The sequence below is a fragment of the Chaetura pelagica genome, unplaced genomic scaffold (assembly GCF_000747805.2).
Source record: "Chaetura pelagica isolate M959 unplaced genomic scaffold, ChaPel_1.0 scaffold86, whole genome shotgun sequence".
NCBI classification, from domain to species: Eukaryota; Metazoa; Chordata; class Aves; order Apodiformes; family Apodidae; genus Chaetura; species Chaetura pelagica.
This window is the reverse complement of record NW_009953612.1, coordinates 315,749-337,891: the sequence shown is the minus strand read 5'-3', so window position 1 is coordinate 337,891 and position 22,143 is coordinate 315,749. Positions and strand designations below refer to the sequence as shown.

Below are 22,143 nucleotides of genomic sequence, written 5' to 3'. Positions count from 1 at the left end.
CCTGCTTCATTCCTGGTTTTAATCCGTTTTCCCGCTTTTTTTTTTTTTTTTTTTTTTTCCCACTAGTTTTAATAGAAATGCCAACTGTTTTTTTGGAGTGGTGGTTTTTTGTTGTTTGTTTTTAAACAAAGATTCATCTCTTGAGTCCTCAGACAGTACGTTGCTACTCAGCCTGAGCTATCCCCCCAAAACACCACATCTACAAGGCACCCTTCAGGAGATGGGCAGAAAGCACCTAGAGCTGTCCCATTGCCTGAGCTGAACAGGAAAGAGGGGCAATCTGTTAGAACTGAGATGCATGCAGGGTGCTTCCCATTATGCAAAAATGTGCCTCAAAATAAAGGAACTTCTGCCAGTGTCTGTTTTACCGCTATTAAATTTAGATGGCTGTGGGTATGGGGAGGCCAGTGTGTGCCATGATTTGGTAGTGTGCATGAATATGTATATGTACAGCTTGTATTTGGAAGTGTTAAGTGTGAAACTAAGCTAATAGTTGGTTTTTGTTTTGTTTTTGTTTTAATGTGGTATTAAAATACTGAACAGGATTTTGTTACACTGTAGGGTAAAACAGCTTCCTTTAGAGTATGAAAGTGAAGGGTAATAGTGGAAGATGGAAGTGCCTTTGGCAGAAGAGGACTTACTGTAAGCCTCCATACTTCACAGTGTTTAATGTAGAGCAGGTTTTCCCAGTGCAGATGGCTGGCTTTGACAGTGTAACCTTAATCAGAGTGGTGACAGAGAAGTTTACACTTTTGCTTCTTTCTGTTGAGTTTGTGATGAAGTTGAAGTAGTGATTTTGAACTGTGAAGTGGGATAGAGAGGCAATGCCAGTGCTAAAGCAGGTGAGCAGAGGTAGGCATGGTGGCAGCCCAGTGTAACTGGTGTGGCAGCAAAGAGCCCACTGAGTCATACTCTGATCAGGCTGCATGGGCAGCTTTCTTGTTTTGAATTTAGGATAAAAGTAGGATGACCTTTCGCCTTCTTATTTTGACATTGTAGAACTTGAAACGTGTTGCAGTACTGCAGGTAGTTAGGTTCAGTCTCCTAAAATTCCCCACCCAGGTGTCTTCACTTCCTGTTTTACGTGCATCACCAGTGTTCCGTGAGGAGCTCTTATAAAAGTGTGAAAAGTAACTGTCAATCCTTACATAATTAGAAGAAAGTTGCATTAAGAAAATACCAGTAGATTTCAGTTGCATTTTGAAAGAGATTCTGTGGTTCTCTCTTGGCAGCTTTTCCAGGTGCTTCAAAACAATAAAAGTGTTGGGGTACACAGGCCCTGTTGAGTGGCAGACTTAGGAATGCTCCAAGATCCCAGACACATACTTTGTTAAACAGAGATTCCTACGATGATAGCAAGTTTTGTGGGTTTCAAGAACAACTCCAGCCTGAGAACTACATCAGGTCTGTCATGGTGCTGGTCCAGCTATGCTGGAGATCCCATGACCCTTCACACAGCTTGCTTTTGTGGGTCTGCTTAAATGTTTCCCATTCTTGCATCCAATACTAGGATGAGACTGTAGGTGGGGGCAGGAGTATGAGATGGAGCCCACCAGTGAGTGTGCTCTGCTGCTGTGAGTCCTTCCAGTTTCAGATTGACACCTGCTGGCTGCAGATCTGGATTTTTAATTACATTCTTGTGCTTATCTTGACACCACCTTAGCATAATGGCACTTTTTTAACCATGTGTCTCATAGTTAGACAACTCCTTATAAACTGAATAGCAACACTGTTTCCTGGAGATGGTATTCCCTTGTGCAGTGCAAGAGGTTTAAAGGATTGTCTGACTTGTTAGTGGCAGTTAAAATACAAACAAACAAAAGAATACTTTAAAAGAGATGTCTTTCTCAAGATCCTGATGCTGTACAGGTTGTTTTCTTGAGTCCATTTTGTTTGCTTTTTGTAGGTTTTGCCATAGACTTAATAATTTGCCTGGCTTTAGGGGAACACTACTGCTGTGCTGATGGTTTGTAGTTGAACAGTCTTTTTAAGCTCCCTTTAAGAAATTAAATACCCAAAACTTAAGCTCAACTTGGAATCTTTGGAAGCAACCTCATTTATGCATACACGTGTGCTTGCAGTAGCCTAAGCTGTGGGCAAGACAGGCAGGTGATCTTGAGCATCAGGTGGTGTAAAGGATGGAAAAAAAAGGAAAAAACATGAAATTTGAAAGACTTGCTAGCATAAAAGTGGCAGATGTGCTTACTTCTGGGGTGAGACCTCAGCGAAGATGATTTCTAGCAGGCTGAAAGGTGGGCTTTGGGCAGGAAGGTGTAGGCAATGTCTGCAAACAGCTGCTGTACACGTGCGGAAGTGGATCCTGGCTGTGGTAGTATTTCTCTTGAAACCAGTTTTGCCTTCTGCGCCTGCTAGTCGTTCTGGAGCTCACTTAATCAGCAGCTACCATTGGTGTTTTGCATCATGGTTTTGTGACGAAATCAGCGTAGTAAGAGGTCCAAGGTCTTAAAACTCTATGGTTGACAGCTGAACTTTTGTTGTCTCTTCATTGGTGGTTTGCCATCTCTCCAGAGAACTGCTGCATGGTGTGAGGAATCTTTGTGATGAAGTGTTGGCTGGGCCAGGTTTATAGTACCAGCAGGCAATTACTGCCTTCTCCATAGAATACCTGGGAGGTATCTCAGGTGGGGAAAACCTGTTTGCTGGGATTGTAGTAGCTGATTATCTGTCTTTCGTGTCCCAGATTTCAGAGCTATTGCTTTGAAAAGCAGAAGTGTTAGTTTGTAATAGGATAGAGGAGGTAGCAGAGGGCAAGGACCTTGAAATGGTAGGGCAATGGTGCTTTGAACAAATTATCAAATACAAACAAATACTTTATTTATAATTGTGTGTTTTTTATAAGACATGAAATGAAAGCAGTGTGGAGGGGTAAAAGTGGCTAACAGATCAGCATGACTAAAATGCTGTGAATATTGTTAATTTCATTGTGGACTCCTGAGTGCTTTGGCCCCAGAGGAGTTAAATGACTAACCTGTTTACTGTAAAATTACATTGCTTGGGAAAAAAAAAAATCATAGTCTTCAGAATGGGCTGTGCTTGCTTTCTTGCAGTGTGGATCAGGGTCTCAGACAGGATCTGGCAGCTGTGATGTACAGGTTAAGCTTAGACTTGTGAGCTAATGGTGTATACTGAGGAGCATCATGAAATGGTTCCCGGTCCTCAGCTGGCAGTTGGCTGCAGCAAGCTGTGTGTACCGGTACCTGGGGTGAAATGGCAGCAGTTTCAGGGCTGCCTGAAAGAGGAAATCATGCTGCTGAGGCTCAACAGGAAGCTGGTACAGAATGTGTAGACAGATTTGACAGCTTGGTTTGCTCTGGCTAGGAGAATGTACACATTTCAACCCAAAAACAGAAACCGTAGCAAGCTTAAAGGCTTGTGGTTTCTGCATCAAATGGCTATTATAGTGAGTGAAGGCAAGACAAGATCATACTTATCTCTTTTAGAAGGGAACATTGATTGTGTATAAAGATTTCACTTAGCTCTTCACAGTCAGTAGTTCATATTGCTGCTAGAATATATTGCTACTACTCTGCATTACAGTAAATTAAAAAAAATAAGGGGCTCCCATAGTAACACTGTATTTCATATTTTTGCCATTAAAATGGGAAAACTAGGCATGCATAAGAGGGGTTGTGGCCCTCAGTGTCAGGGTGCATTTGAGACAACATTTCTTGCAACTTGTGCTTGGTAAGTGGGAACCTGCCATAGGTACCATGAAATTCTTCAGCCTTTTGTGTCTTGTGTCTGTACAGGCCTGTGTGGAGAAAGTAGGAAATGTCAAGTTGCCCTTTTTACTAGGGGGTGTTACCTATCTACAGCATCCCACTGGAAACTGTTATTGACTGTTCATTGCAACGCTCACATTTCTCAGTAACTACTTCTTGGGTTTAATCCTAAATGTAAATCAGCTGTCTTTCATAAAAATGTAATCCAGCTTTAAAGCAAAATACTGTAGAATGGGCCTACTGAGTCTGGAAACTGACGGAAGTTTACGAGGCATTTGTAATCCACAGGAGGTTAGATCCTTGTTCTCCAGAATGCTCTTGAGTTCTTTGAAATCCTGCCGGTTTGATCAACTGCTGAACAGGTTAAAATTCACAAATATTGTGAGTATGATCAGTTAACATGTACTTACTGAAATACTGGAGTTAGAATACAAAGAGGCTTGAAAAATTTAATTTGGTCTTCTTTTTAAAAAGAGGTCTTTAGATCTTGTTGAAAAGAACTAAGATTGATTGCCTTGCATTACATTCCCAGTCTTACCAGCCTTTTTCTCTGGCCTTGTCCAGATGGTTCACAATTACAAGGCTCGAAATCCACTCACTGCGCTCAAACTGAGATGACTTCAGCACTTTCCAGTCTGTCTCAATTCCCTCAGATATTTAAAAGTACTCAGAATGTTTTCTAACTCTGCTGGGTGTTGCATATGTAGCCTTCCTTTTATTAGGCTACTTCAGAGGGGGAACAAACCCAAGCCCCTTCTAACTTCTTTGTTTCTCCCTCCCCTGGCGTCACATTTTGGGGATGAGTTATTGTCTAGTCACACTCATATTGGACTAAATTACTTTTAAACCACATGTCAATTGTGTGTGTGTCTTTAAAGCTTTTCCCATGGAAGAGTAGGTCCCTGGATAGTGAACCTAAGCTTCCTAAAAAGGAGCCTGTTTTCAGCTGTGTTCTGTAGGCCTATTAGAAGAAGAAAACAAAGTTAGCTCATCCTACTAATCTAGAAAGCCTACTAATCCAAGTAAAATAACTTATTCAACAACTCTACTGTCCCACTGGTAGGATTTTGGAGTTCTAGGCTTTGGACTCTAAATCTGTTTAAAACTTAGGCTGTCTTATTTCAGTATTTAAAGATAAAATTATATAGCCATTAAAAAAAAAAAAGGTGAGGGGCACCCTTTACCTAAAGATGTACTTAAATGCTTTTTGGTCTTTAAAAGATCTAATCCTGAAGTGTCTAATTGAGCAGTTGACTGCCACATCTCACACAGTTGTTTATTTGGTACACAGAGAACTTGATCGGGCCAGTTTAGTGTTTTTCATGGTAATTTTTTTAGTATCTTTCTTTAGAAAGAAAAAAAAAATAAACCTCTTAGGTTTTTCCAGATCTCCTGGTGTGGAGTTCAGCATCTGCATTATGCTCCAGAGTGAGGCCTTGGGTTATTTGCACTGTTTTGTTCCCACTGTCAGAAAACTGAAAGGGTGGAGTCAGCTGATAGGAGAGGGTGGTGTGTGGTGAGTGCAGAGCTTCTGCCTCACAGAAGCACAGAATGGTGTTGAAGGGCAAGTTGGATGGGGCTTGGAGCAACCTGGCCTGGTGGGAGGTGTCCCTGCCCATGGCAGGAGGGTTGGAACTGGATGATCTTTTAAGATCCCTCCCAACCCAAACCATTCTAGGAAATGGTGGAGAAAGCCAATGCAGAGAGCTGTTTTGTACTAATTTTATTAACTCTGAAAGGAATTAACGAAGGCTGCTACCCGTGCTGTTCAGTAACACAGTTTTGGGTAAATCCTCAGACAAAAAGCAGATAGATGATGGTGCCTTTCTGCATGGATAAGGCTGACAAACTGGCAAAGCATGCTGGTAATTTAGGCTGGTTTTAGTTGGAGTGCACTTGAATTGGTTAACTAGGCCTGATAACTGTTCTGATGTGTTTTCCTTTTAAAATCTACTTAACAAGTGACTCATCCCTTTCCATCTTTGTTTTGAGCATTTGTGTTGCTCTGTTCCATTGTCTGCTTTCTTTTTGGTGACTTCTTTAATTCTAAAATACTACTTTTTCTTTGTGATAGGTGTCACCAGTGTGGCCCCTTAACAGTGGAGGCAGTATTGAATTATGTTACTTAGATATAAATGTTTGAACTGGCCTGAACACAGAAAAGGTCTTTTGAAATGGAAACGATTGCTTTGTCCTTGTGACTAAATATGTGTTTGTTTTAGGGTCAAGTCTCAGAGCTTTTTGTAGATTAATGAAGGGCCTGTTGATATGGCTTAGCTGTACATGTTCTTGATCATCCTGTTTGAAACTGAGGTCTGCACAAAACAACAGATCACGTTATTTTGATATTGAAACACGGCACCATGTAGAGGACTGGGTGATAATGCCCAATGCCTTCGTGAATCCTTCATTGTATATATCGTGTCATGTGTGATGTACCAGATGCTGGCTGGTGTCCTGCTCGGAGAGTCTTTGCTACCATTTCCTAAATTTCATAGAATGTAGAATATGCTGGGTTGAAAGGGACCCATCAGGATCATGGAGTCCAACTCCTGTCCCTGTGTAGGGCACCCCAAGAATCACCCCATGTGGCTGAGAGCATCATCCAAAGGCTTCTGGAACTCAGGCAGTCTTGGTGCTGTGACCACTGCCCTGGGGAGTTAGTTCCAGTGCTCAACCACCCTCTGGGGTAAAAACCTTTTCCTGACACCCAACCTAAACCTCAGCCTCCTCTTCTCCAAGCTGAACAATCCAAGTGATCTCAGCAGCTCCTCATAAGACATCCCTTTTAGACCCTTCCCCATTCTTGTGACTGTCCTTTGGACACTCTCCAGTACCTGCTTGTCGATCTCTCTTAGGCTTGTGGGAATTGTGGGGATTAGTATTCTCTTACAAGTACTGTTACCTTTCCTTGCAAGTGTGGCAAGGTGATATGCATGAAATCATGTTGCTACTTGTGACCACAGCATTCAAAAACCTGGAGTTGTGTTGTATTTCTTGAAGATCACTCTGAGAAGTGAAATCCCCAGGAGGTGCCCACATGCATAGTTCTGTAGGCATTAATTCCATGTGTGAGTGCAGTTAGCCGGAGCTGAGAGCCATGGCAACATCCTTCCTAGGCTAAAGCATTGCCACCATTTGGAGGGTAAATTTGCCACAGTGGGTGTCTCTTCTTGTCCTCTCCCCCTATACCTTGGCAGGGTGTAACTCAGTTTGCAAGTCTTTCCTGTAAATAAAAGTATTTCCAATAGTATGAAAATGTAGAAGGTCAGTGGGAACATTGCCACTAGGCTTGTGGGGGTCAGAATTTCACACCTGTATGTGAATGAATGGCCAGAGGCCTGGTACTTTCCTAATTAAAGTAATTAATATGCTGAGGAAGGACAGCTGTCTGGCACTGGAGGTTGCTGGCTACTATTTGGAGGAAGCATTGATAGCAAATACTGACTTAGTTCATGTGCTAACATCTGTTTTGGGACAGTGTTGGAAGTAGCTGGGTGCATCATGATTTTGTAGTAGGAATAATAGGATTCCTAGGGAACTGGATGCCCTGCTGATCTGCCTGGTGCTGTCAGTTACTTCAAATGGGGGGGTGAAGATACATGTTAAAAAGCATCTTTAACCAGAAGGTTGTAGAAGTGTATTTTGGCCTTAAAGAAGGTGAGGTGGAATTAATAATGTTAACTTCTGTCTGTACCTGCTTATTTTTATCCCATGAACTAGCTTCAGAGCTCATAGTGTGATGTGCCCTGCTGAGCTTTCTTTACTGAAGTGCTCTCCAGAGGGAAGATCTCCTGCGTAGTGTGTATGCTACTCAGCAGCTATCAAGACTCATGCTTCCACTTCAGCACATCTAAAGCTGGATGCTTCCAGGCATTAAAAACAGTCTGGAAAAGCCTAAAGACCTTTTTTGTCTACCTCTTCCCTGGGTAGAACCTTAGTCTTAAGTGGTGTTTGGGAAATGTAGGCAGTGGGAGGAGCCTAGCTGTAGGAAGGAAGTATTTGCATTTATGAATATGAGCAGCTTCTTATTATGTGTGTGATGCACGTATCTGCCAACTCATCGAGGAATGTTTTTCGTTTTCTAAACGACCTGTTAGTGGTTTGGGCTCCAGTCAAAGTTCATCAATGCTATCTAGTGAGTATAAGAAACATCTAAATATCTGTTTTTTCTTCTAGGTTCTGGTTGGCATTGATTTCAAGTAGACTTCAGCTATGCAGACGATCAAGTGTGTAGTCGTGGGTGATGGTGCTGTTGGTAAAACCTGTCTCTTAATTTCTTACACAACAAATAAATTCCCCTCGGAATATGTACCAACGGTAAGTGTGAGAATGGCTTCGTGTGTTCTTTATGCCTGATGGGGTAGGGTAACATGAGTTTCCTTCCTAACTAACCTTTATGGCCTGCATGCCTTAATACTTGTTCTTACAGCCTGCTTTCCTGTTGGAGACTGTCATGGAAAAGTGCTGAACAGTCTGCTGAACTGCTGCTACCTATCTTTTGTATTACCTGGTAACGCTGGGCTGCCTTTCCTGCATCTGGTCAGTTCTTGCTGCTTGACTGCTGTGCGGAATCTGGGCTTCTGTTTGTTGATGGTCACCTGTTGGATTCTGTGAACAGCATTATTTGTAATTGTTAGGACTGCTTTGTGGAAAGCAAGCAGCAGGAACACCTTCTCTCCAGCTTTCTCTCTCAGTTCTTGCTACACCCTAGTTTTTAGGGAAAAAGATCAAGTTGGGAGCAGTTTGCTGACTGCTTGTGAGGCATGTGCATTATCTTTCTAATAGGAAAGTGCTTTTCTTAATATTGCATATGCAAGATCACTCTACTAATGCTGAAGTGGTGCAGTTTTTTTAGTGAGGTTGCTACAATGGACATCTGGGTACTCTTTTTACTAGTTTCACTGTTACAGACCTGAAAGGGTTATCCTGTGCACGTATACAAATTGGAAGACTTTTTACCTAGGTTCCTCAAACAAATTTGGATCTGGAAATACGTTACACAGAGGTTGAACACCTGTTAGTGAAAGGGTCAAGAATCTTTTCTGCTGTTAAAAAGCAACTTAACAAACAGACAGCTCTCCTAAGATGTTAGATGACACTGCCTGATTGCTCTTCTGGAGTAATTACTGCTTTATAAAAATGTCCTTTCTTGAAAAACCCAATGCCTCTTTTTGAGGTGTTGGCTTAGTACAGTATCCAGAGACTTTCAGCTTGCCAAATTTGAGGTTTTTTAGGAGTGGGACAGACTTCCATGAAAGAAAAATGTTTGTGTTCAGTTGTAGATCAGGACTATGGATGAAAGGACTCCCAAACCTCAGAGTATTCAGATTGGACACAGCTGACACTGTTAGAAACCTGAGGCTTGTGCTGTAGGCATGGAGACCCAAGGTCAATATCCTCTGGTATAGACTGGTAGAGAGGTTGTGTTTGAAACTGTTTTGCTGTTCTCAAGTTTTTGAGGATGGTGTCAAGTATCCTGCTGTGATGCTTTTGGAACAACCACATCCTGTGCTGAACCTGTGGAAGTCTACTTGCCCCGTTTAAGTTCTTTATGGTCACAACAAAAGTGGTCAGTGAGTTCAGGCAGTGAGTGTTCCTATGCTTAGCCTTAGTGAAGTGACTGTTAATTATGTTAACAAATGTTATGATCATAGTGTGTATTTTGAAAGCTTGCAAGTTTGTCTGCTCTCCTGCAGGTGGTAGTGCTGTCTATAAAACTTTGCCAGCAAGCAGGATGGAAAAGCTTCTCAAGAAACAAAGTTCCTTATCAATAAAGCTAAGGCTTAAGGTGTGCTAAGGCTTATTTATAATGCCTTTTAAAACTCCACCATGTTTCTGGCATAGTATTTGCCATTGAACCTCATGACTTGAGGAACTTGCTGTTCTCGGGATATCACAGGCCTGTCCTTAATTCTGTGGGTAGCCTGAAGGCATATTTCATAGTCTGCAAACTGGTAAGTAACCTTATGTTTCTAGTATAAATGGGCAGATATAGCAGATAGCACTGTTCCTAAAATGAAAACAAGCTGTCTGAGAGTTGATAAACAATGTCCCTAGAATGTTTATGGCTGAGTAAGTACCCTAGAATAAAGTGGGTAGGACTCAAACTGCTTGACAAAAATGTTTAAGTAAGAAAATAACCTGGTAAATACTGGTGGTAGCTCAAGGCAAACCAGGATTCCAGATGCAGCAGCTACTGTGAAGCTCTTTAGAGGAAGATGGCCCCCTTCTTTGTTGAAGGTGTACAGGGCACAAAGCAGTCGGTACAAGTTAGGAATGCTTTAGCAAAGTAGTAACAATCTGGCTTCACACTGGGCTGCTCCGTGTGTACAGGCACTGGTATCAACTGCCTGTGCTGTTGCCCTGTGTGCAGCTTGTGCAGCAGTGTGACCAAAACACGAATAGAGAACACACCCGTTTTGACTGGTGAGTGGCTCTGTGTTTTGCAGCTCTTGCTATTTTTTTTAGAGGGTATTTCTCAGTGGGAGAGATACTGGTACTGCCAGTGGTATGTCGCCTGCATGTTTTTGATGTCATTGCAGTTCTCAAAACAAGCTGCAAAGGAGGTATCCATGGAAAGGCACTGGCAGTGTTTGGGTAGTGGCAGATTAGGTGTGAGACCTGGAACATGAAGTCTAATGCCACCTGCTGGATTGGGTTGTCTGGCACTGTCAGGAGTTGAAACTTCTTTTTGGACTGATTGTTTAGGGGTTAATTGGGCTCTGGTTTTGAACCTGTTTGGCACAATTGAGTCTGAGATTGTGGATTATGCAATGAGACTGTAGTTGCCAAGGTTGTCTGAAGGCTAGCCTTGTAACCCTGGCCTCCTTAGGGCTGAAACTCTGACCTTTTCAGTAGTAGTACACATTTTGCAGATAGGGAGCGTAAAAAAAGTCATGAGGGGGGAGAATGCCTGCTAATCTCCCTAAAGGGCAGCTACAAGTACTATTGCTGATTCCTGTCCACTGGGTGAAAATGAGGGGGTATCTTTGGGTGATTGAGCTGCTGACCATCTCGCGTCTGAAAGAGCAAATGCTCTGACCTTCAGCATAGAGCATTCCAGATTCTTGATCTGTACCTTGCAGTAGATGAGTCCATCTTAACCTGTCCTTTGGAGTCTTGATGTAGTACCCATGACATAGCAAATATGCTCTGTGAAATGCCTTCCACCCTTCTCCAGCCTCCAGGCTGATGGTGGCTGGATGCTTTCTGGGGTGTTCAGCAAGGAGAACACTCAGTGCAATGTGTGAAGGATCAGGGTGCAAATAATGGAGGTGAGTGTTGATAAGTCTTAAGTATTGAATGCTAATCCAAAATACTATGAGATGTAGACTTCAGCTTCAAGCTGATGTTCCTGGGGATATGCGGTATGCTGTGCCTGTAGCTGCTTCCTCAGACAGCTGTGAAAAGTTAAAAAAAATAGTGTGGTGTCAGGTATTGCTTTAATCAGAACGATCAGGCAGAAAGGAGACACAACTGAACCCTTGTTTTTTCAGCTTTGAAGTTCTCTCTTGCTGGTCTTCTCAATTTTTCCTGGGATTTTTTCAAGGACCTAAGCTCTTGCTAAATAGATGCATGTGACTGCTTATTTCTCCCTCTCTCCTTATTCCCATGAAAAGCTTTTGTGATGACTGCTGGCCTCTAATGTTGGGGTTTACTTCAGCTGCAGTAGCTGCTCAGACTTCAGTTTCATGTTGAAGCAAAGCTTCCTTATCCTTATTCAGAGACCTCACCTGCCTGAGTAACCTTGCAGCACAGTGTTCAGAGACAGGTTTGGGTGTTTTTTTTGTTGTTTTTTTTTTTACAGTGGGAAGAATTTTTTGGCCAAGGATGCTTTCCAAAATGCTGTCTATTGTGGTTCTGAAGATAAAATGGTTATTGAAATTAAGGGTGCTGACCTCAGAAAGCACATTCTGTAATGCTGAGTATGGGGTTGTTCAAGGAGAAGGTCCTCATGCTCAGTTGTGTTTAAACAAGTTACTGGGTGAAACATTTTTGGTAGTGTTAGCTTTTGATCTGTCAAATGAGTCAGCCCTTGAGGACAGGATTGTGCCAGATGCTGCACAGAGACAGTATATCTTGGTCTTATGGAGCTGGATTCTCCATTTAGCTTGAGAGTGAATTTAAAACACTTTTTTTGACCAACTATGTTGCATCCTCCAAAGACGGAGAATAAATTCCTGTTGAAAAGATGAACATTCTGTTAAATTCTCTAGATGTTTAGAAAGATGAACTCAGAGGACAGTGGGAAGAAGCCCCATAGGTCTGTTCCCTCAAGGGCAGGGCTGAAGTTAATCACTTCTGTCTTTGTGGGGATGTGTTTACTGTGTCAGACCAAGTGTGAAGGTTTTGGTGGCAATGTGGGAAACCTATTGGACACAATTTCAGGCAAGAGCTGTTACAGGTGCTTTCTCAGTGGTTTTTATGCTGTTATATGCAGTGGCCTTAGTGGGCCTTTGCTTTAGATACCTCATGGAAACAGCTCTTGCATTCCTGTTCCGGTGGAATTGTCCTGTTAACAGCCTTAATGGTAGTGGCATCGTAAGCCTAATGGCTTTGTTACCCTGTGCAGGTGACTCTACCACCAACTGGAGATGGTCTGGCAAGGTGAGCAGGATGATGGTTTGAAAGATGGTTTATTCACATCTGCTCTTATGTGTTTCTCTTCTTACCAGGTTTTCGATAACTATGCTGTAACAGTGATGATTGGAGGAGAGCCTTACACCCTAGGCCTCTTTGATACTGCAGGTGAGAAGAAACCAAGTCCTTGTGTGATTGTAACTGTCCAAGCCTTAGTTGGGGTGATGTTGAACATACAGTTGAGGGATTTTTTTTTAAATGAAAAGAGAATCTTTCTTGATGCTTCATTCCTGAGTTGCTAAATTGAGTTTATTTAAAACAAACAAACCAAGAAAACCCTCCACTTCTTCTGGGCTGCAGTGATCACACACTGATAGAATTCACAGTCTGAAGGGATATGACTCAGACAGGAAGCATAGTCAGGACCCTGAATTTTAGGAAAGCAAACTTGTATCTCTTCAGGGAGTTAGTTAGTAGGACCCCCTGGGAAACAGTCCTCGGGACAAGGGAGCAGAACAGAGCGAGCAGATCTTTAAGGATGCTTTCCATAGAACACAAAAGATCTGAATCCCCAGGTGCAAGAAGTCAAGAAAGGAAGGGAAGAGACTAGCATGGCCAAAAAGGTCCCTGTGCACTGCAGGGGGATTCAGCTTGATGACCTTTAAAAGCCCCTTCCAACCCAACGCCTTCCATAATTCTTTTAGAACTGTTTTGTTTTATGACACCTGATGACAACTTCTAAACTTTCACCTCTACTCTAGGTGATCCCTGAAAGATAAGAGGTTTCTGTGTTTACAAACAAAATTAAAGAAGAAAGTTCTGTTGAATAAAATATATGGATTGTATGTGGTTTTTGTTTAGTAAACAGCCTATATTTTGACCAAATGTCAAGACAGAATGACTAACATTAGAACATATTAGATGTCCATGTGGCATGTTTGCATTCTGAATGTGGATGAAATGGGCATTCTTGACATCAATGAAACCAGGATATTGTGTGGAGTTTCATAATCCTTCTCACTGTGCACTTTTAAAATTAAAAACAAATCTGCAGGCTTCTCTAGGGTCATTAGACTGTATCTCAGTTTCTGACTGGAGAAATGTGATTAAAGAGCTACACACATTGCTTTGCATGTGTCAAGATTTGGCAAGGAAGGGTGGAAACTGGGACAGCTACTGTCCAGTCCGCAACCCATAATAATACCAAAGTGGTATGGTGGTAGCTGGTATTTGCATCTCCTTCAGGATGGACTGTCCAGAAAGCTTAGTTGATAAGCTGTTACCTGAAGTTGTCTAGATAGAATTGAATTTGACTGGTTCCAGCTGTACAGTTGCATTGTTAGTGTCTTACTTGATTCATGAAATGATCTTAGGTTTCCAATTACATGATAGTTTCAATTAGCTCCACATTCTTCTCCCAAATGTGATCTGTGTATTATTTATTGCAAACTCCCTACTTCATGGATAAGGAGTTCATGGAGAAGAAAGACTCCTTCCTGACACTCGTGTCGGCTGCTGTAGGGGACCGGTACTTAGATGGGTTTCAGCTGCAGCATTCTGGTACCTGCATTGGTGAAAGTTCTGTTGGATCCTTCTCTGCCTTTTTTTTTTTCCTGTTGAGGTCCTCTGGGTTCAGGCCTTTGGAAACTGTTGCACATGTATATCCATATCCTGCATACTTGTTTGCTGCTTATCAACACAAGTACACTAAGCCATCTAGTAATTCTGAAAATTGAAGTTTGCAAGTGGCTTCAGCTCATATAGGTGACTCTACACACATGTAAATCTACAGGCTTTCCTTTTGGAGAGGGGCTTCTGGTGTAGGAGGCTTTGGCTCTTTAAAGGCCACCTGCTTTTTGCTAAATAGTAGCCAGCACCAGTTACAGACTTAACAATGGATAAAACGGCTCTTACTCTCTTGTCTAAGAAAAAAAGTTTTTGTTTTCAACTTGTATGATGGAGACAGAGCTTTTTGTAGTAGTCTGTTAATTGCAACAAGGTGTTTTGGTCAGTGCTCGGCTCCTCCGTGTCCAGCCAAGCATGATAGCTGCAACAAGCTGTTGAGGATTCCATCTTCAAACTGTAGATCTTCCTCCATTGAGATGTCTCAAGTGTTGAGTCAACTCCTTCAAGATCTCAGAAGTCTTTGTCTGTGTGATGCTGAGAGTGCACCAGTGGAAGTCTGAGGCTTTTTGAACAAGTGTTTCCGTGTTGGTTGCCAGCAGGTACAGCAGCATCTTTAGTGCCAGGTTTGCTTTCTGAAAACAGCTCTACTGAACTGAACAGGAGGAAGGCGAAGAGGGAGCTCAGACAGAGTCACGCTGGTGGATCAGTGCTAGCGGTGCCCTGCAGGGATTGCCTGCTCTCCTGCAGGCCCAAAGGGGAGAGCCTGGCTGTCTCTGAAGCACAGCCTGTGCCAAGACTTGGCTGCATTTTTGGGACAGCCTGAACATGCTCACCTGTCACAGCAGCATTCTCTTCCTGCTTGGAGGACACTTCAGGTATTTTCAAGCATGAGTCAGAATGTTCTAGTGAACAAAACTGCCTTTTTTCTCTCCAAACAGCAGGATTTTTTCGGGGTAATGCAATCTGATGGCATAATACTTTTAATGAATGGACTAGGTGTGGAAGACCTTATTTATAAACAGATCCATGTTCTGGAATTTTTTGTTATGATTGAGGAAATTGTTATGCAGTCTGAAGATGTCTGAGCTAAACGTTTATTAGCATGTACTCCTATCAGATGTTCCAGCTCTCTCCTGTGACTTAAAGCAGCTCATTGTTGCATAGCAACTGAATGAATTCTGGATTTGAAAACTAGGATCTTCAGATGTTGTGTTCAGGGCATGTGTATTTGCTTAAGAGTTAGAATTAATCACAATAATGCTATTGTTCTGGAATATGCGCTCTAACCTCTTGTCAAGGGCAGTATTTGATTTTCTGGCTTTAATATTGTGTTAATTTTCTCCTCTTACAGGTCAGGAAGACTACGATAGGTTACGACCGCTCAGCTATCCGCAGACAGATGTATTTCTGGTCTGCTTTTCAGTGGTGTCTCCTTCCTCGTTTGAAAATGTGAAAGAAAAGGTTGGTTGAACTCTGCCTAAAAAGGGAACTGCTGCAGTGATTTCAGAAACATGCAGAGTTACCTTAGAGACTTAATAACAAATACTGTGCCTTCTCTGTCTTTAGTGGGTACCTGAAATTACTCACCACTGTCCAAAGACTCCTTTCCTGCTTGTTGGGACCCAAATTGATCTAAGAGATGATCCCTCAACAATTGAGAAACTTGCCAAGAACAAGCAGAAGCCCATAACTCCAGAGACGGCTGAAAAACTAGCCCGGGACCTGAAGGCTGTCAAGTATGTGGAATGCTCTGCACTTACGCAGGTGAGTTGCTCTTTGATCATTTTTGCTTGCTTATATTCCATACTTTTTTCCAGTCATGGGGAAAAGAACTCAATAGTGATGTGAAAGTATAATAAGCTTCGTTTCTGCTGTTGACACTTTTGCTTTCTCTTTGTCCTGTTTTATGGCACACGGAGCTGGCAGTGATACACAGACAATCAGCCTGTGAAGACAGGCCTAGTGTAGAGGGATGATGGAGGAGGATGTGTTTGCTGAGTTTGCTTTTGTGTTGGAGCAAATAGCTCTTGAAATTGTAGAAGGTGTATTACAGACAAGTGGGTTAGGACATAGAATGCAGCTCAATGCTGAAGCAAGCAGACAAATTAAACTTCTCAAAGAAGTCAGTTCTGGTACTTCCAAGACTAGAAGCCTTTGTAGTTGAGAGCTTCATTCTCTTCCTCTGGTGGTGAGCTGATGCCTATGTCCACCTTAAGGTGGAAACAGAAAACAACAATGAAATAGTTCTGAAGATATAAATGTGGTGATGTTGTGTGAAATAACTTACCAACATGAGTCTAAAGCCAACTAAAATAGATAATTTGAGGCTGGGAAACCTGTTCATCCTTTTTGTTTAAGTTAGGAATACTAGGGTGGGGTGGATGGGAGCCACGGGCTTGCTAGCTGCCCTGGCACTTTGACTTTGGATGCCCTCGGAATTTAATCTTGTGTCTATTCTTGCAGAATTGACTACAGCTCTCTAACAATTTCCTTAACCCTGCTCTGTAGAGGATTTATCCCTCTACAGTGTGCATGGAATTAGGGCTGCACAATGTTAAGTCCCACAGTCTTTTCAGTTCTGTTGTGCATTCATCTCTAGTATCTTGAGTACCCAGCTTGATTGCTAAACTTCATGAAGCCTGAAGTCCTGCTTATCTTGTACCTTTTGCCCAGATTACATGTTGACTCTTCCATTTGGGATCCTAACAAACCCTAACAAACAAAGCTTTGTCTGAGTGTTTGCTGAGAAGGAAGAGGCATTTGATAGAATTGGGCAGGACACTGGCATGGGAGGTTGTGTGTGTTGTGGCGAGGCATCCTGCAGTATGTCCTGGCAATCCCTGAGCAAAAGGTGTTCTTGGCTGTGCTTTCTTACTGCCCACACACAAGCTGAGGGTTATTTGTGCTTAAGGTGTAATTCTCTTGGATTTGTTTAGTTCTGAAACTGAACCTAAAAGCCATTTTAGACGGTGTCTGGCACATCCTGAATGCTGCTGCTAACTAGGCTGTAGAACCTGCTAGTTGTTTAAATACATACTAGGACTTCTGTCCTGTATTGTTTATTTCAACCCTTTACTCCATAAACTTCCCTTGTTTAGTTTCCTCAAATTGTGTGGAAGCACTTAGAATTACCAGAGCAAGAGTTGGTATGATTAAAAATGTCAGTGTTTATCCATTCTTTTTATTTCCAGAGAGACTAAACTGTATCTGTTGCAGAGAACAGCTTTATGCCCTTGGAAGTTCAGCCTGAGTTTCTTCCAGAGCACTAGTGCTTCAATACCCATTGATGGTTTTAGGAATCAAGAGTAACCTGGGAAGGAGGGTTCAGAAGCCTTCTCACCTGGAACACTAGTTGGTTTGCATCTGCTCTCTTCTTCCTTTGTTTGTTGTTTATTCCCCCCACAAAACACCTTTTTCCTTGTTCTGTCAGTAATAGCTGCTGTCAGTAATAGCTACGAAACAGAAATCTAGATTATCTGTGAAGAGTTGTTTAAAGTTCCTGGCAGTGATCTAGCTGGAAGCTTGCTCAACACAGAAGTTGGCTGGCTTTCCTAGCCAGGAGTGTTCCTACCTGCAAGGCAGTGTTGTGGTGCCTGTTTCCAACTGAAGCTAGGCTCAGCTAGATGGTTCAGTCTCTACCTTGGTTTCCATTTACACGCTTCACCTCATCTAGGGTGTTTTTTTCCTTTCCAATGAATTAAAAAATGCCTTCAACTCCAGTAGCAAGTAATCATAAAACTTGAGTCAGAGTGTGTTGTTTTCCTGAGAGGAAGACTTTGCTTGTCTATGCAAAAGAGTCGATGTTCTGAAAGTACTAGATGAGTTGTTGGCACCTGAGTCTTTTCTGTAAAGACAGAGTTATCTTCTCCTCCTTGAAGTTGGATGACTGCAGTACTGAGTCGTCATTTCCATCCCCTCTTTCCTCAGGTTGTGGAATCCCTTTTTATGATGAAGGCACTTTGAATGTTTGTCTTCAACTTCTGTCTACAAAATAGTACCCAACACCACTGTAAAATGGGGTGAACACTTTGCTACTAGGAAAGGGTGACTGACAAACATGTAACAAGGAAAATTATTAATCCTTCTATTCTGAGTGTACTTTCTAAAGCTCAGTGCTAGCACCTAACACAAGGGAGACCTTTGAATTCAGTTCCTTTTTTCTCCCTGATGCTCATGGATTTATCAAGTGTCTTAAGCTGCACGTGAACAGAGGGGGTCAAGTGAGGCTGGGCTCATCTGCTCCCCAGTGCAACACAGGAGCCATGTTACTTTAACTGGAGCATGGAGGTCTGGGTGCCAGTGAACACAGTTCCCTTCCTGTGGTTACTTATACATCATCCAAGCTTTTAACCCCACTTTCATTTTCACAAGAATTTTCTCCCCGTCCTGTTGGTTTTTTTTCTCTTCTTCTCTTACCCCAGTTTTTTGCTAGCTACTTCAAAACAAATCCCAAATTTTATTCTCTTAAATTAATTTCTCATGTGCAATAGGAAAATGAAAAAGGTGAAAAAGGAGTCCCCAAGCAGAATTAGAGCTGTCTTGACTCTTGCCCTGCCTGGGTTCTTAATCTAACAGTACATAATTGAGTTTATACTACAGCTTTATTCTCACAGAGAAAGAAAATCTAATTAGTACTCAAGTTTCACATAGCCATTATTTATTTGAAATCTCTATCTCTTTTGTCAGCCTTGATTGCAAATAATTTAAAAAATAAGGAGAAGTTGCTGGGGAAGATGTACAGAATGATTGTACATAATTTCCTTCTGTTCTTTCAAACATAATCTTGCATGTAACATGATGGACTTAAATGCTTCTGGATGGAATTGCCCTAGAGATCTCCCATGTATGTGCTTTATTAAAAAAAGATTAAAGTCTTATTTAAAGGGATATATCCAGTCTAACCTGTGAGGGAGAAATGAGTTACATTTAAATGATTAAAAAAAAAACCCCAAATAACAATTTTGCAAAGGCTACAGATGTTTACAGGAAGTTAAGCTTTTCCCTTTGGCGGGGATAAAACAGTTGTTTTGAGTTTATGAAGGTTACACTCATGACAGTAGATTTAGGCGAGTCCAGTTAGCATAAACTGAGCCAGGTTTCACTTCTGGTGTGCATGTGGAAACGGGAGTGGTGGCACACTGAGTGTTCTGCTGTGCCTGTAGCAAACGCAGTGCATGTTTCCTGCTCCCATGTGATCCCTGCAGATCCCTGCAGCTCTGTGACTGCTTGGCTGGTGTTGGATCTCAGCTGCTCCAATCCTAACACAGTTCCTGTCATGCTGTGACTTGAGTGGTGAAACTTGCTTTGTTAACTAAACTGAATAACTGAAATGCACCATTTCCATAGTAGTTCTCAATGTCAGGGTGGCAGTGCTGGTGAGGTGCTGCATTGCTTCTGAAAAGACTGCTGGCTAATACCAAAAGGGTACTGCTTTGATCCCAGATCCTGTTTTCTCAGCCATCTGGAGATCTTCAGTTATTCAGGGGCTGAATTCACAAAGCAGAGGAGTTGTTGGCAGCTTTTGCTCTGGATTAGCTGCCACTGGGGTAATTTGGAACAGTAATTCCCTGCATCTGATGTGCTTGCTTATCCACAGAGGGTGACTGCACAAGGTTTACCTGACCTTTTGGATCCCTGTGGTGGGGCAAGCTGGTCTCCAGTGTGTTTATTCCTGTGTCAACTCCCAAAGTGTATATTCAGCAGTTAAGTGGAAACCACCATCCTTTGTGCAGCCCCTCCCACCCTGTTTCTTGCCAGTTGCCACTGTGTGCCTCAGCCCTTCTGGGTGTTCATTTTGTCCAACTTGGTCTGTCACATGTTCTATTTGTCTCTGACATTCACTTCTGGGTCATCTAAATGAGGTTTCCTCCTGGGATCTACTTTGTTTTTTGCAAAGTAAATCTGTTTACTGCCTTTGTGAATTCAGCCTGGTCTATCCTAAATGCTCTTTGTATGTGCTTATTTTTTTTTTTTTTTGTCTAATCCTCTAACCTGGCTGCTGTTTTTTCTCCTCCCCTCTGTCTTGTAGAGAGGTCTGAAGAATGTGTTTGATGAGGCTATCCTAGCTGCCCTCGAGCCTCCGGAAACTCAGCCCAAAAGGAAGTGCTGTATATTCTAAACTTTCTCCTTCCCCTCTTGCTGCTGCTTCCTCTGTCCCACTACTGTAGAACCCTGCAAAAAAAAAATAATAAAAAAATAAAACCACCTTGATTGAAAGCTGTTGTGCCTGCTTATCATCTTAGAGCAACCTCTGTATTAGCTCTTGGACCGAAAACAATACTTAAGATCTTTAGTAAAACGTTGTGACCATGGAACATGAACTGGACTCGCTTAACTCTCTGCTGCTTGGGTTGCCAGACGTGGGTAGCTTTATAATTCAGGCTGTTGGGGAAAAGGATCTGGTTACATCATTATTTAAACAAAAATCAAAAGAGTAAGATATGATGTTTGGTCTTCCTGAATCCAGCTGGAAGAAACGATGCGTGTTTTTTCAATATCTACTTGTGACTCTTGTTAACTGTATTTGCATGACAAAAATACATGAAACGGTGATCTGCAAGTTACACTGTAATGTGAAGGGTTTTCTGGTTCTCCTTTGTGCAGTGAGATGTTTTTCTGTTGCTGTTGCTTTGGCTGTCTGTGCTGTAGTGGAGTATTTGTGAGTCCTTGGGGGGGAAGGAAATAATCAATGTACTTGCTACTGCTTTATGAACTGTTAAAATTCTTGCTTTCACTACCATGGTAGACCTCTTCATTTCAATAATAGATCCTTAAAGCCGGTTACTGTAAGATGTAAAGCTGCTTCTTACTATCATGCTTCTGATTTTTATTGTTTTAAGGAGAAAGCATCAATTGTAGCTTGTCTTTAAATTTTGAAATTAAAAATTGCAGTTGTTTGTATAAATGACTGATGAAGCTTTATTCCGATTTGCACTTCCTGGCTTCAGTTTAACACTTGAGGCAATGTACAACACCTGCTTCGAACTCCTCCCATCTTGACTTCTCTGACACCATGTACTGGTGTACTGGCTTCCAGCCAGCTGGTGTTTGGGGCCAGAAGCCTGAGCAGAGCGTGTTCTGGACTGATTTTTCATTGCATGTTGCCTTGTTTCTCCTCTCCCCTGGCACATGGGTGTCTGCACTGCTGCACTCAGCGTGCTTCAGATCAAACTCTTCCATTTGAATGCAGCACTTTCTGCTTTGTCATTAGCATGTGAAATGTGTTGGTAGCTTACTGATGATAAAAATTGCCTTCAGGAAATGACTTTGGTATGTGTGTTTTGCTTCTTGTGAAGTATACTGGGCTGGTCTCAAAGGACTTGTGTTCCTCTTCAGAAAATCAGATGCTGTGCTGAGGAACAGCTAACCACAGCTTGGCCAGAGCCTAGCTGAGCAAAGGAGACTCTGGGGGGTTGTAGATGGCAAATGTCGATTTGTCATGACAGGGGTTTGCCTGCCACTTGGTTTTCTGTGGTTTTGTTTGTGTGAAAACTAAAAAATGAGACTGCCCCTTTCTCTCTTTACCCCTTTTCAGAAAGGCCTAAAGAATGTATTTGACGAAGCGATATTGGCTGCCCTGGAGCCTCCGGAGCCGAAGAAGACCCGCAGGTGTGTGCTGCTATGAACGTCCCTCCAGAGCCCCTTCTGCAAACCTGGTGTTTGATGTCATACTAAAAGCAATGTTTAAATCAAACTAAAGATTCAAATTTTAAAATTTGTTTTCGCAATAATGACAAATGCCCTGCACTCCCAACTCCCCCACACGATCCCTGTGTGAGATGAGAATGTTAGTGTTTATTCCCCAGTGCCCCCTCAATTCAGTTAAACTAGTTAATTTTGAGTAATTATGTATTATCAGAAAACACTGATCAGTACTAGTTTTTTATTTTGTTTACTGTTTCTAATTTTTTGTTTAAAATCCAGGCATGCTTGTGATGACTCTTTCTGTAACAGACTAATTCTAGGCTGTTTTACTGAAGCCTTGTCCCTTACGCCAGTATGGCAAGATTTTGTTCTGGTTTCAGGAACTTCTAGGGCTGTTATGCAGCCAGCCAGCAGCCTGGGTGTGATCAGAATTTAGTACTAAATACAAATACAGGAAAGTAAGATGTCCCAAGCTGGTGCTCCTCTAAGAAGGAGTGTAGAAAAAAATATCTGCATCTCCTCTGAAGTTGCCTTGTGTCTCTTTCCC

The 22,143-nt window shown here is 42.2% G+C and overlaps 1 protein-coding gene across 3 annotated transcripts; it reads left to right on the top strand.

Moving 5' to 3' along the window:
• The first annotated feature begins 7,915 nt into the window (after positions 1-7,915).
• CDC42 (cell division cycle 42) lies at positions 7,916-22,137 on the top strand. Of its 3 annotated transcripts, none has more exons than XM_009999815.1 (5): positions 7,916-8,063; positions 12,422-12,494; positions 15,304-15,413; positions 15,519-15,720; positions 21,487-22,137. In XM_009999815.1, exons 1-5 carry the CDS (start codon positions 7,959-7,961, stop codon positions 21,507-21,509), a joined length of 513 nt encoding a protein of 170 aa, XP_009998117.1. In that variant the 5' UTR covers positions 7,916-7,958; the 3' UTR covers positions 21,510-22,137. The 3 variants fall into 3 exon arrangements, with proteins under 3 accessions (XP_009998117.1, XP_009998114.1, XP_009998116.1); XM_009999812.1 differs by having other exon boundaries at positions 15,519-15,716; positions 21,487-21,645; XM_009999814.1 differs by lacking the exon at positions 21,487-22,137 and adding an exon at positions 19,981-20,856 and having other exon boundaries at positions 15,519-15,716.
• The last annotated feature ends 6 nt before the right edge of the window (positions 22,138-22,143 follow it).